Source organism: Anguilla rostrata, chromosome 4 (genome assembly GCF_018555375.3).
Source record: "Anguilla rostrata isolate EN2019 chromosome 4, ASM1855537v3, whole genome shotgun sequence".
Lineage (NCBI taxonomy): Eukaryota > Metazoa > Chordata > Actinopteri > Anguilliformes > Anguillidae > Anguilla > Anguilla rostrata.
In genome coordinates this window covers 6,745,146-6,760,139 of record NC_057936.1, presented here as the reverse complement: position 1 = coordinate 6,760,139, position 14,994 = coordinate 6,745,146, and the positions used below count along the sequence as shown (strand labels likewise).

Below are 14,994 nucleotides of genomic sequence, written 5' to 3'. Positions count from 1 at the left end.
AACTTAGGGACAAGAAAAAGAAAGCCTAGTGCATTAAAGATACACAACTCCACCGATATGAAATTATATTATTACTATTTTTATTTGACTGATCTTTGATTTAAAATAGCTTCCCTGCAAATCTACCTCCTCTTGCTGCTTTTCCATATAAAATCAGATAAATAAAGAGCAAATGGTTTACTTTCCTTAATGAAAAACATTTGCACCAGTAAAGTTGGAAATGTAAAGGCAATGGTTGTGATTATACAGAATTTAAAGAACTGGGATTAGGATATTCATATGCAAGTCCAAAATCTTGCTTCTCATTGCGTTTAGATTTTATTCTTCATAATTTGAAAACACATTCTAATATTCAAGGGTGACCTCAATTGTAGATAAATAAATAGAAATTAAATTTAATAAAATAGCTGTACAGCAGTAATAGGTTTAATATTCCAAAACCTAATTATTCCACTGCTGTCAGCTTGCTTTGTAAATGTAATTTATACAACATATAAATACACATATAATTGTGTGACACATACTCTTGTTCATTGCCAATTTTTGCATCATAGCTGATGAATGATGAAACCAAATAATTCAGGTCATCAGTGTGAACAGTTTTGGGGAAAAAAGACTCATGTGTGAATATTGAAGCCTTTTATTAATAGAATAAAATCCAAACTGGTAAAATACATCTTCAGTATTTACATACCACAGCATATTCACAGGGTATCCAAAATGAAGCTGCATTTCTGAACGATATCTACCTCAAAATTGATATTAATGAAATTATGCGACAAGACAAGAAATCCCCTCACAAAATTTTGATGTTATGAAAAGCATAACAGTCAATAAAATATCAAAAGAGTCGAAACACCTTGATGCATAACAATTTTTGTATAAAGCATTTTCCTACAGCAACGGCACTGAGCATAGAGCAATACTAAACTAGGACAGTGCCTGTATGACCCAGCACTTTTCGAAAATCCCATCATTGCAGCTGAGTCAACAGCAGTGAATGGGAGCACAACCAAGGCGCAATGGCGAGCGTCCATTTTGTAAGCTGTGTTCTCCGGAAAAGGGGGGTTTTCAGCAAAGCACCGCAAGCACAGGGCGAGTAACAGGCGAGAACCGAGGCGCTCCCAAACGAGCCTCGAGATTGAATCGGGCCGAGTGTTCAGGTTGAACGAACCCACGCACGGGCTGACGGTGACAGTTTTTCGGCCGATGCGCCTGCCCCGGGCCTGGTTTAGGTGTGTGCTGTCAGGGAGCTATCCGAACTGAAGTACCTCCTCAGGTGCGCCACCTCTGCGGACCACGCGCCGATGGTGCTCTTGTAGTTCCGGTGCTTCTCGAGCATCTCCGGGGGCAGGTTCGGGTAAAGGGGGCTTGGGTGCAGGCAGGGAGCGCCCCAGGGCAGAATCAGGTTGCCATGCACCGCCGAGTGGCCCCAGCCGGGCAACAGCCAACTGGGCGGGGGGAGCCGGGGGGCGGGGAAACAGAGGGAGGGGGGTTGGAGGTGAGGAGGAGAAGGAGGAGGGAGGTGGTACCGCTTGGAGGTGGACGGGACGTCCCGTTCTCCCGGGAGATCTCTGCTGGAGGACACCAGGGGCGCGGCGTTCTCCGATTCGGCTGCCCCGCCCCCTGCCGCCCCCGGCGGTCTGTCCGGCTTGGCGACCGGGGTGGAGTCGGGCGCGGCGGGCACCCCCGGACGGCGTTTCGGCGGGCGGTCCTTCCTCTGAAGGAGGCCGTTCGGGGGCCCCGGGGAGGCCCGACCGGGCTCCGAAACGTCGGGCGGCGGCGAGACCCGGGCCCCGTGCAGGAGCTCCTCCAGGCCCCACGGCTCCTGCAGGAGGGCGGCGGAGTTGGCCCTCAGGCCCAGGAGGCCGGGCTGAAAGGAGCCGGGGGCAGCCAGGTAGCGCGAGGGGGCGGGCGGGGGGCGGGCGTCCTGGAGGGGCAGGGGGCCCCAGCCCAGCCCGACGTGGCACTGCAGGGACAGCACCTCGGCCCGGAGCTGCGCGTTCTCCTCGCTCAGCGCCAGCAGCTGGCCCTCCATCACCAGGTCCTGCAGGCGCCGCTTCTCCCGCGAGCGCTTGGCCGCCTCGTTGTTCTTGCGCCGCTTGTCCCAGTAGGAGGCGTCCTTCTTCTCGGCGGGGGTCATCTCCCGCTTCCGCCGCTTCCCGGGGGACAGGTGACGCTTGCACCCGCGCAGGCCCAGCAGGTGGCGGGTCAGCAGGGAGGGGCCGGGCAAGGCCAGCACGCCCCCCGCGCCCGCCCCCGCACCCGCGCCCGCCCCCGCCCCCGCCGGAGCCAGCGCGTCCCCCCCAACGCTGCTCCCCACCGAGGAGGGGGGCAGGCACAAGGCCCGACGTCCATGCTGGGCCTTGTTGCTCCGCTGGGCACACATTGCGCACTGGACACTGTGAGCATACGAAAAAGAAAGGGGTGGGGGGTGGGGGTGGGGGGTGGGGGGGTGGTTGTGGTGGGGGGAGGCATGTATGAGAACCTTAGTCAACCGTTACAATTACACCAGGCCATGGTTTCAGTGAAATTGGGGGGGGGGGGGGCGGAGGCGTGTATGAAAACCTCAGTTAACCGTTAGAATTACACCGGGCCACGGTTTCAGTAAAGGGGGGAGGGGGGAAGAATGTCCACAGTGATGCTCTCTATAGCACTCGCATCGTGCGAAGTACAGTTTGTAGGAAGTAGAGGTGTCCTTTGTGCTTTCACGCCTTTTCTGCAGTCTATAATTACATCGTAACTCTCTGAGGCTGGAGCTAGCTGTGGTGGGTCCTGGGATCAGAATCAGGAGATGTTCGAAGCTGGTGTCATCAACAGAGACAAGAATAATGTAGATATTATAATAACATTTAATCAAGCTAATCAGGCTTAAGATTTTTAAAAATATGATGGGATTGCAGAGGGATGTCCCATCTACGGAATAGTTATTGGTGCCTAACTTTTTAATGTGTGCAAATGTTGGTAAGCTTTTTAAACAGTTTTTGTCATTGGTAGCGATATCGCCTTATCTTTCTTTGTGACGAACGTTTGATTTGCCCACGGGCACTGTAGTGCATTTTTTTCTGATGCGTGTTGTTTGTCTGCTCACTCATTTCTGAAACATCGTGTAGGAGAGAAAACATCCTTTGACTGTTTTGCCTAAAATCTTGCATCATCATTTGAAATTATGGAGGCACAAATGATCATACTAGAGAGGGAGAATCTTTATAACACCTACACTTCACACATCGGTCCACAACAGTCCGTACAGTCCATCTCAAAAACCTCACATTGTCATATATGACAGTTTGTTTTTACCACAAAACTAAAACCCCGATTTGCTTTTAAGTATTTTATTCATGATTACTTTGCTACTGAGCTGCATCTTTTTCATTTTACTGTGAATATATTCCAAATATATGGCAATACTATATAATAACAGGCTATATAATAATAATGTATTGTTTTCCAAGTTAAAAAATGGCAGAGTACAAGAACTCAAACATTTCGCCTATCAGCACCCTGTGACATACCATGCTGTTAAAATGATTCGTTTTCTTTCTCCTTTAAGCCATTAAGGCTATCATAATATAATCCAATAATTATGACAGAATCAAATGTTAAATATTTCAATTGTATTTTTCAGTTATTTTTTAAATCTAGGACACTGCCACGGCCGGCTCTTTGATCTTCGAATGTAGTGTCTCTTAACTTTCCATTCAACCGCTGCAAATAACCGCTGTTTCCTTCGATTAAAACGTCAGTGTCCGCGCCAAAGGTGAGAATCGACCCCCAGGCCCAACTGTACAACTTTCAAAATGGTACAATATGATAAACAATAATTTTCAAAAAACTAAATAATTATTAAAAGTATCCTACAGCGTCCTGCAGAATATAGTAAGTGAATGTTTTTTTTTTAAATGAACACGTGGAGCTCAGTCCAGTCAGCGTTAAGTTGTTGAAGTAGGTATAAAATGCTATTGTATATAAATAAATAAATAATTATCCCTTTAAAAAAAAAAAAAAAAAACGCTTGTGGAGAAACGACAACCCGTGAAAAATGTTCAAATCGCACGACCAAACACGACAAGGTGCATCGATGTTATGTAGCATAATCTAATACATAGGCTGCTCGGTGGTCTTGGTCAGTTATACTGTAGGCGTAGGCTGCACTCCACTATTCACAGTAGGCCGACTACCACAGATTTTTACAAATTACTGCCTGTTACAGTATTTCGGCGCACGGATCTCTGTATCCTGCAGTAGGCTACTGATTAAAAGTTCGGGTGCCGTGTCTTACCTTTCTGTCGAAGCGCTAGTCGCTGTCACGGTGACGAGTGCTGAAGTTGAGAGGTGTGAGCAGGTCGCTCGCAATTGGTGCTTTGCAAGGAACGGCACGGCTAGGAAAAGAGAGCGTTTAAGTGCTCAACCACACAGCCAATGAGATCTCGGCTTTCCCCCTTTTTTGGTTGTTGTGCCTGAAATTTTATGGGTTGCAACTGATGTAGGAACTGGAGAGGAGTGTGGTGTACTAAGGTGTATGTGGTATGAAACTTAACATATCTATATGCGGTTTGTGCTGGAACATACTGTCGTGTTTTTACGGCTGGCGGAGAAAGTGCCCTCTTCAAGTTTTAAAATTCAACGCTTAGAACCAAAACGGCAAGCGGCCGAAAATAGTCCTTAATAGCCGCGCCTGCTTCGTGTGTCTAGCAAACTTTCAGTCCTTCTCTGACATCAGCTTGTACTGGCCCATATTGTACACTGATTGTACGCATGATTCACTGACGGCATTTACGGACTTGCTTAGGGTTGCAACCAAAAGCATTACGCCTGCAGAAATTCAGTTAACGCACGTTAATGTAGCTGACTTATTCGTTTCGTACATCCAGGTGTACTGAGAATAACCAAAACGATGCGCTTTAAGCAATCAGCCAAAAAAAAAAAAAAAAAAAAAAAAAATAAGAAGAGAGTGTTATGGGGTGTGGAAACATAATAAAATGGTCTTTAAACGATGTGCAGAAATAGGTCTATGTGCTTCCTGTTTGGTTTGTGCTCATTTACCCAAAGCTTGTGGTGAAGAACACAATTCTCACATAACAGTTAGCTGACAGTGTGGTAAAGACACAAATGCAAGGGGATGCATGGGCATGCACAGATGTACAGTAGGCTATTTGACTATCTGCTGATAATCAGGGAAGACTGAATTAAAGGAATGTTTCTGATTGCATGCGTGTGTGCATGAGCGCACAAGTCATGTGTAGGCCATTTGTGTGCATGCACATGCATGTGTGCATGAGCTTTGGGATTGCGTGCAATGGTGTGTGTACACTTTTGTGAATGTGAGTGCATGTTTTTCAATGCACTTGTGCATATATGTATGTATGCCTTGGGTGGGTGTGCGCGCATGTGTGAGTGCGTGTGTGTGTGTGTGTGCATGCATGTGTGCGTACATGCATGTGTGTGTGTGCGTGTGTGCACGTGCGGATTTGCGTGTGTGTGTGTGTGCGTGCATGTGTGTGTGCATGTGTAGTTGTGCATGCAGGTGAGCCTGTGTGCGTATGACTGTTTGTGGGGCAGGGGTGGGACGGGGTGAGTGGTGAGTGGGGGGTCTCCAGTTTGGTGGGGGGACAGCCCTACGAGGAGAAGGGGGCGGGGGGAGGTGAGTGGGTGCATTCCAAAGTGACTCACCCCCCAGGCACACGGTGTCAGAAACCCTGAAGCGACACTGATTTTGTGGTCATGACTCACACGATCACCTTTGCATCTTCTTCTTTAGAACTGCACGGTTCTGGGTCACCTGGCTTACTGACCTGAGCATGGCGTCTGGCGCCCCTTCCCCAAGTGTGCACTCACACGCACAGACACGCACAGACACACACAGACACACACAGACACACACAGACACACACAGACACACACGCACACACGCACAGACACGCACACACGCACAGACACGCACAGACACGCACAGACACACACAGACACACACAGACACGCACAGACACGCACAGACACGCACAGACACACACAGACACATGCACAGACACGCACAGACACACACAGACACACGCACACACGCACAGACACACACACACGCACACGCACACACAGACACACACAGACACACGCAGACACACACAGACACACACGCACACATGCACAGACACACACACACACACACGCACACACAGACACACACAGACACACACAGACACACACAGACACACACGCACACATGCACAGACACACACAGACACGCACACACACGCACACACACGCACAGACGCACAGACACACACAGACACACACAGACAGGCACACACGCACACACGCACAGACACACACAGACACACACAGACACGCACTCACGCACAGACACACACAGACACACACATACTTTTCCTTTTTTGTGTTGGAAGTTTTTTAATGAAAAAAAGTACTGTATCATTACGAGCAGTTTTTTTTTGTTGTTGTTGCAATTTCGGCACATATTTGGAAACAGGAGTTCAGAGTCATTGCAATTTAAACTAGTCCGAGGGGTCATAACTGGTTAACTCAGCAGGCTTTTTGAGAAAATTATTTTCCTTCTATTGAACACAATGTCAACTTCTTTTTAAAACAGTTACAGTCACATACTTGAAGCAATACAGTCAATTACAGCTGATTTGAAAACCAACTGACTCTGTGGGTTGAGAGAAACAGGGGTATGGCACAGCGCTTGGCCTGAAGCTCTCCGACAGTGTTAATGTTAGCGTCATCAGCTCGGCGTGCTCATCAAGAACACCTGTGGTTAGATTTAGTCAGGCACATAGTCAGGTGCAATTGAGCATTTGGTCAGAAATTATCTTCACGGCAGCAGTTCATCATCAGACTGCCCCATTTAAAAATTTTAAAAAGTATTTTTTTTTTTTTTCAAAGAGTCAAAGAGTCACATGGTGGTATTGCCGGGCAGGTGAGCGAAGGTGGTGAGGTGGCATGCTTTCATCTGCGCCCACTCATTTCCCGAACAGAAAGTATCAATGACTCACCGGGGGGGGGGGAATCGAAGCCACTTCCAGCTCGTATCGGAGACTCTGGCGCGACGGCTTCTCAGCTGAGTTGTGCACACAAGTCTCCAGATTCCAGCGTCGCTGCTGTGATCTTCGCTCGCGGCGCCCCTGGGCTCGGCTAGACGCTGCCTGGCTGTTTAGGTGCAAAAAAAAAAAAAAAAAAAACCCAAAAAAAAACCAGTTCTCTTTTTGCAATTCTCGCCCTTCGTGACGACTTTTTCCACCCTACTGTGTGCGTGCGCCACTTATTTTCACACCTACACGGACAGTCTGCGGTTACGTTCGAATGTGGTCGCACAGCCTCTCCTGGTTTGATCGCGGAAACTTGAGGGAGGCGAGGGCACCATCATCATCGTCGGGAGTCTCATCGCGTCGAGACAGCCAAGAGGTCCTCCTTCGTCCCTCTCTGGACAAGAGTCAGAAATGGTCCGCAGAGCCCTACATTCAGGCAACTGGCACAAATATGACAAGGGGCCAACCAGGCAGTTGACTCCATTTCTGACTTTTCACTGAAAGTTCTGGCTTGCTTCTGTTAAAGTCAAAACATTTCAAATTTTGTATCTTGCCATAAGCAAATACAGTACTGGAAACTCCTGTTACTTGCCAAAGCCACTTGTCCTTAAGAAACACTGGACCGAGTAGGAACGTGAGAGTCAGCTATCTGGTTGATCTATCTATCATTATTATATCTGTGTAGCTGGTGTTTGACAAGAACCGCCTGTACAAAAAAATAAGTGGTAAACTGGTACATCGCAGAAATTCTTAACATAGACCATCAGATAAAACATTTCTACACAGGAACCCGATAACCCCTTTTGAGTTACATAATCACCAGAGGGTAACTGTATAATTCACCAGAGGGGTGACTGTGCAATTCACCAGAATGTGATTGGGTAATTCACCAGAGGGTGACTGTGTAACTCAACTCAAGTGAGCGTCCTGATGCAGTGATATGGGGGCATTTCCTCAAAAGCTGCAAATTATTTTTAAAAAAGGACACCAATTACATGGAGGCCTCATTTCTATAATTAACCAATGACTTCATGGCCTGTAGATGTTTCTCACCTACCTCAGTCTTGGTAAATGACCTAAGGCTCATTACAGTCACTCTTTTTTTTTACCTTCTTGTGTCCTTTCCTAGCTTCTTAGCTCCACCAAATGGAGGACACAGGGAAAAGGATACAAGGAAAGGACACAGGGATGGAGGAATCAAGGAAACGTGCAGTTTGCTCCAGTTTGCAGCCATGCTCTTTCAAGCGTCCGTCGGAAGCCTCGTCGATTGCCGCCTTGAGCAGATGGAGAGAGGTGGATCCACAAGTCGATCGTTTACACGTCACGCGTTCTGAAAAAAAAAAATAAAACAGCAAAGGATGCGCTCGTGTTTTCTTGCCGAAGCGTCCTTCGGGAGCCTCCTAGCTCCTAGCTCCTAGCTCCTTCGAGGAGCTTTTAACAAGTTTGGAATTTCCTTGAAGATGGCGGACCTCAGTCGATTTCTGAGCCGCTCATAGAACCGTGGGGACAAAGACGGACAAAATAAAGCAATTGGAATGAGCCCCTGGTCCTGCTTCTTCAGAGACCACCTCTGTTGTAACTATGGGCATCTTACTGCCCCTTTCTACCTCTCCTCTATAGTTGAGGTCATCCCCACTGGGGCCAAAGTGCCACATTGTCACCCATTTTCAACAGAGTGTTTGACATAATTTGGGGCCCCGTAATGTGTATGCATTGGTTTGGTTTTAACGGCTTCATATCAGAGCATGGTCGCAGTAAATTCTTACAGATTGCCAACAATTTTAAAAGAAACACATATTCAGGACCAAAATCTTAATTTGTGTGATTGTACGTTTTGGTTTGTAACATATGTCATACATTTTCAGGCATCTGCAGGAATGTTTTAAAAAAATAAATGTACTTTCTTGAATTGACACTTCTGTGCAACTCACCACTTATCACAGGAAACCCTGCTACATTAACCTTAAGTGTTAGCATTCAGTAACAGCTTTTGTCACCAAAATGTGATCTAAAACAGACAGATTATAAAATGCTTTGCCAGTGAGTCACAATGAATGCATTTGCTAAACCTATTTGAGCATCTTTGGAGTGTTTAAATCTGATACATGTGTGTCAAGCAGTTAGCCTCAGATCAAGAAAAGCCCATCAATCAGTCCATGTTCCAGATTTGGGAGCAGTCTGGGTTGTATCCAGCTACAGCAACTAACTGAAACAGGGCCCAGAGTAGGCCTACCTTACACAGTTGACATACTAGGCATTTACACATCTAGGTGTGTAATTAAGAACTTCAGTTTAAGGACCTCACTCTGGGGCACAAAACTAGCACCCCGCATGGGATTTGAACATGCATCCCCCAAGTGGGGTGCACACCCTGCACCCTTACCCAATATAATGTACACTACCAGAGTATGAAAGGATAGATTAAATGATCGTTCCTTTGCAGAAAGGGCAGTGTCTGTCTCATTCAGCAAACACGAAAATTAAATCACTCAGTAAAACATTTGCAGCCATCTCTGCCACTCTGTTTATTTATGGCTTGCACGTGTGAACGAAAGTAACACAATTAACTGTTGCGCTGCCTTACAGCACGTAAACCTGCTGCAGCTCAGTCCTCTGTAACTCATGTCTGATCCTATCTCTAATTTGAGCCGAGAAAAAACAGACTTCGGTCCGTTTCCTAGAATGACATGCACACTCACTAAAAGCACAAGCCCGTGTGGTGCAGAATGACCGAACAGAAGTGATAAATTGTGTCAGTATCCTAATTATACACGGTCGCTCAGGCTGAAGTACTTTAAGATGCAATGTGTGACACACATCTGACGCACGGGGCAGAGCAAAGTTCTGTTAATAACATGCAGGGCACCGCGTTTAAGCGAATGAGTTTTCAACCGGATACTCCCAACGATTTTTATATCGGTCGTGCTGAGGCAGAGCAAGTTCAGGATGAGCGTGTGTCTGTGTCTTGCGCTTATGTGCACTGTGGATTGCTAAATATGCATCGTTTATGAAGCGACTTACCAGGCCCCAGTTATCCCACCGTGGCCCAGATGATATACATTCAGATGGAATGGAATTTATGTCCTTCTTCCACCATCGGAGATGTATAATTCCACATTGTATATTTATAATAGCATATTATATCAATGCAAATTGAGTAATATCGAGATATATACATTCAGTCGAGAGTACTGGGCGGAAGTGTAGCTTAATGGGTATAAGAAGTTGATCTTGTAACCTGAAGGTCACAGGTTTGACCCCCCAGTACACTGCCGTCGTGCTACTGAGCAAGGTACTTAACCCGCATTGCTTCAGTATATATCCAAATGTATAAACAAGGCCTCATCAACAAGGCCCGGGACCTCCACTGACACTGTACTGTTATCCTGACCCCCACGGACACCAAAGAGACAGCACCTGTACCTATAATACTTTATCCCCTTGCACTATTGTTTATTGTTTACTGTTTACCTTTTGCACTATGTTTATGTTATGTTATGTCTGTCATGTTTTTTATTGCACATGTTTATTTTATTTTATTTATCTTATTTTATGTTCACTGTTATGCACCACCTGACCAAAACAAATTCCTCGTATGTGTAAACCTACTTGGCAATAAAACCTGATTCTGATTCTGATTCTGATTCTGATAAATGGATACAATGTAAATGCGATGTGAAAACGTTGCGCGGCGAGTCTGTGATGAATATAACCACAGATTTATGGCCATTTTATTTTGTTAGGGACAGTTCTGCTCAAACTGGGCCCCGTCTCTGTCTCTCACATCCTCCCCTTTCATTCCCTGTTGACCTTTTCAGAGCGTCGGCCGTTTCTCTCTGCCACTTCTCCTTCAGAGGTGATGTTCTGTGGCCAGAGCCGCAGACTGTAGTTTTGTCTCCATCCCTTAACTCAAGTGTCGGTATCGCTTTCGAGCTTTCTGGGTCACGCTGAACGCATCCGGATTAATGTGGAGTTACGAGCGTGTGACTTCGGCTGGGTATGCTTGATTCTGTCTGTGTGTGTGTGTGTGTTTGTGTGTGTGTGTTTGTCTGGGTGTGTGCATGCGTATGTCTGTGTGTGTGTGTGTGTGCTTGAGTGCGCTTGTCTGTGTTTGTGAGTGTGTGTGTGTGTGTGCGCATGCATGTGTGTGTGTGTGCATGTGTTGCTTATATGTGTTTGTGTGTGTGTGTGTGTGTGTGTGTGTGTGTGCTTATATGTGTTTGTGTATGTGTGCTTATATGTGTGTGTGTGTGTGTGTGTGTGTGTGGGCAGACAGGTGACCCATTTCTCTCCATGGTGTTTATTGTTATTGAAATCCTCACCTCTTTCTCCAGTCCAGGCTTAAATTCTGCTCTGCGCTGCAGCCAGACGATTCAGGGGTCACGCGCGCATTCTCGGGGTTCCAGCCTTTGCTCTGCCGAGTTCTCCTTCTCACCTGCCCGGGCACGGCAGTTGCAGAGACGTCTTCTTTTTTTTTTCTTTCTTTTTTTTTCTTTTTTTTTCTGACTCTTTATTTGTGTGTTAATTAAAACTTCTCTAAAGCGGTTTCCAAGAGGCAAACAGGTAACGTTCATCACTAGAGTCGGTTGACACAGAGGCGTGTGGAGTGGAAGAGCGAGCACGAGCGCGTGTGTGTATGTGGTGTGAGGATGTGGGGTTGGGTTGGTGACGACGGGCAGCAGTTAAACTGTAGTGGAAAAAAAGCCTGGTGCATAGGCCAGACTGACAGAGGAGGCCAGAGGTTCGAATGCCACAAGACAAAATGCTTGGCCTTATCGCAGAAACCACCCGGTTCCAAGCCCACATTTAAAAATAGACAGGACAGACAGACCCTTGATGCGCGCGTGTACAAAAAAAAAAAAAAAAGTACACACAATCGCGCGCCACGCCCAACCCACACTCCCACACATACACACACGTGCGCACAAGCATTGACAAATTGCGTGTACTCGACGGTTGTGGGAGCAACAGGAGAGGGAACCTGAGTGAGCCATCCAAACCACATGAATATGAAGCACTGCATAAAGAGTTATAGGTAATTGATAGGATGGGGGGGAAAAAATGATCTGAGCTTATATGGGTAATATGGGTTACATGGCTCATTCCAGTATGACTCCATTTTGTACTGCAGTTTCTGCTAATCACCACTAGATGGCAATGCAAGCAGAGTAACGAAGAAGAAAACCTCCCCCCAAAACAAAGGCTGTCGCACAATTTGCACAGCATTTTGGGTAAAAATTCACGACCGGCCCACCAGAAGAATGTAACGCGGCAAAGTAAGCTCGGCGATGACGGACTTAAATGATCTGGTTATGCCATATAATTGCCTAGACTTCAGTCCCCAAGGACCTTGCCGTGGGCCTCTCCTTGCTGCCTCAGTTTGGGGTGTGGCTAAAGAGCCTGACATCCGTTTCAGCATTGTCTCAAGAGGATCAATACAAGCCCAGTAACGTGAGTCTAAGGAGAATTCTGTTGTCAAGTCTGAAGATCTCTTTTGCCCAGCGTTTCTCAAACTGGGGATCGTTACCCAGTGACTCGTGTTCCTACAGATGTGTTGTAACGATGATAATGAGCCCATTTACACAGGGCTGTTCGTACAATGACGTGATCAAATCACTGTCCAAACACAGAGCGGCAGACACAATTAAAAAGCACGCGCAACTAACGATGCAATATGAAGACAAATGTTTCAGTTAATCTACGGGAAAATATACAAAGCTACACTGAGACAAAGAAAAATAAATAAAAGATAAGTTTAGAATAAAAATCAATAAACAAATTGTCACGTCTTTTAAAACTTGCGAGCGAGCATTTGTGAATTTTTTAACGGCCTCAGGTAAAGTCATTTCACGGTTTAGGACCCTGCACACTGAGGGCAGGATGTCCTTTTGTTTGTAACTTAGCAGGTAGAACATTTGGGAGACGCTTCATGGCTGATCTCAGCTTGCAGGGTACCACAAGTTAGATTATTTAGTCAGAGGCTAAGCCACATACAGCAGAAAAGTGATCATTAGTACTTTCAAAAATGTATTCTAAATACTACAGGAAGCCAGTTCAGGAAAGCCCAGACAGCAGTTATAGGAGATTATTTCCAATTTTCTTCCCCATGCTGCCGGCAAGGCTTTTGCCACAAATCCCGAGAACGTCGTTGTTTGGACTCCCCAACCACTTCACATCACCGCCTGCCGCTCCCCATCACTGCCACCCGGCCCCGCCCATCATCTGAGCCGCCATTTTAGGATTGTCACCTACCTGCTACTAATTTGATCAACGTGCACACTGACTGACTGAACGTGTTGGTCATCTGAACTCTGAGCCGACCGGAGGAGGGCTGGTTCCCCCCCTGGAGCCTGGTTCCTTCCGAGGTTTCTTTCCTGTCTGTTACCAGGGAATCTTTCCTTGTCACTGTTGCCTTAGGCTTGCTCCTGTGGGGGTTTAGGCCAGAGTTTGTCTGTGAACTGTATTTGTGACAACTGTTTGTCAAATGTGCTGTATGCATAAATTTAGATATTTTGATTTGAGATTTGCTTTTTAGTTCTACCGAAAAAATCTATCTGCTGGATGGATTTTGAGCAACTTGAGAGATGAGACAAAAGTGGATGATTTAGACTTCAGTGTAGAACTTCAGTAGTCCAGTCTACAGAGACTTAATTGCGTGACAACTAAACTGAAAAGCGTATCTGCTGCGATGCCTCATTTCAGTCCTTGTTGGACATTAAGTGACCGAAGATAAACAGAGGTTTAGTGGGAGTGCTGCAAAGATATCCTGCTAGTAAAGAAGTTTTTTTTTGGATAGAAACATTTATCAACAGGAAATCTGTTTACTGCCACTGTTAACCTGCAGGTGACAGACTCATTAGCTGAGGCTGAGAGACATTTCCCTCGACAATCCTGTCTTCAGAGAGGTGGGGTTGAGAGGAAGGGGGGGGGGGGGGGAACAGATGACATTTATAGAGATAGACAGAATAAAAGACAATGAAAGAGCAGTGAAACGGAAGAAACGAGAAATGAGGAAGTAATACAATCAAGGGGTGGGGGATAGTGCCAGGTAGGCCAGAAACAAATGCTCAGTGTTCTCGTGTGTTCTCCTGTAATACAACCCACAGCTCCTCCTAAATACCCCCACTGGAACCAGACATAACACGGAATGAACTATACAGCCATTCCGGGCTGCTGTGCGCCAGAAATACTTTTCCTGTTAGCGTAGCATAAAGAGTGCTACGCTAACAATCCTTGTCCCTTGTTGTACATAAAGAGTGCTAGGCTAACTATCCCTGTCTCCAGTACATTAAGAGTGCTAGGCTAACTATCCCTGTCTCCAGTACATTAAGAGTGCTAGGCTAACTATCCCTGTCCCTTGTTGTATAAAGAGTGCTACGCTAACAATCCTTGTCCCTTGTTGTACATAAAGAGTGCTAGGCTAACTATCCCTGTCTCCAGTACATTAAGAGTGCTAGGCTAACTATCCCTGTCTCCAGTACATTAAGAGTGCTAGGCTAACTATCCCTGTCCCTTGTTGTATAAAGAGTGCAAGGCTAACTATCCCTGTCCCTTGTTGTACATAAAGAGTGCTAGGCTAACTATCCCTGTCTCCAGTACATTAAGAGTGCTAGGCTAACTATCCCTGTCTCCAGTACCTTAAGAGTGCTAGGCTAACTATCCCTGTCCCTTGTTGTACATAAAGAGTGCTACGCTAACTATCCCTGTCCCTTGTTGTACATAAAGAGTGCTAGGCTAACTATCCCTGTCTCTTGTTGTACATAAAGTGTGCTAGGCTAACTATCCCTGTCCCTTGTATATAAAGAGTGCTAGGCTAACTATCCCTGTCCCTTGTACATAAAGAGTGCTAGGCCAACTATCCCTGTCCCTTGTTGTACATAAAGAGTGCTAGGCTAACTATCCCTGTCTCCAGTACATTAAGAGTGCTAGGCTAACTATCCCTGTCTCC

General features: G+C 46.3%; 1 protein-coding gene across 1 annotated transcript; it reads right to left on the bottom strand.

Moving 5' to 3' along the window:
* Positions 1-624: 624 nt before the first annotated feature.
* Positions 625-2,398, bottom strand: si:dkey-172o19.2 (transcription factor atf-2). Its single transcript, XM_064334418.1, has one exon. It carries the CDS (start codon positions 2,387-2,389, stop codon positions 1,232-1,234), a length of 1,158 nt encoding a protein of 385 aa, XP_064190488.1. The 5' UTR covers positions 2,390-2,398; the 3' UTR covers positions 625-1,231.
* Positions 2,399-14,994: the final 12,596 nt, after the last annotated feature.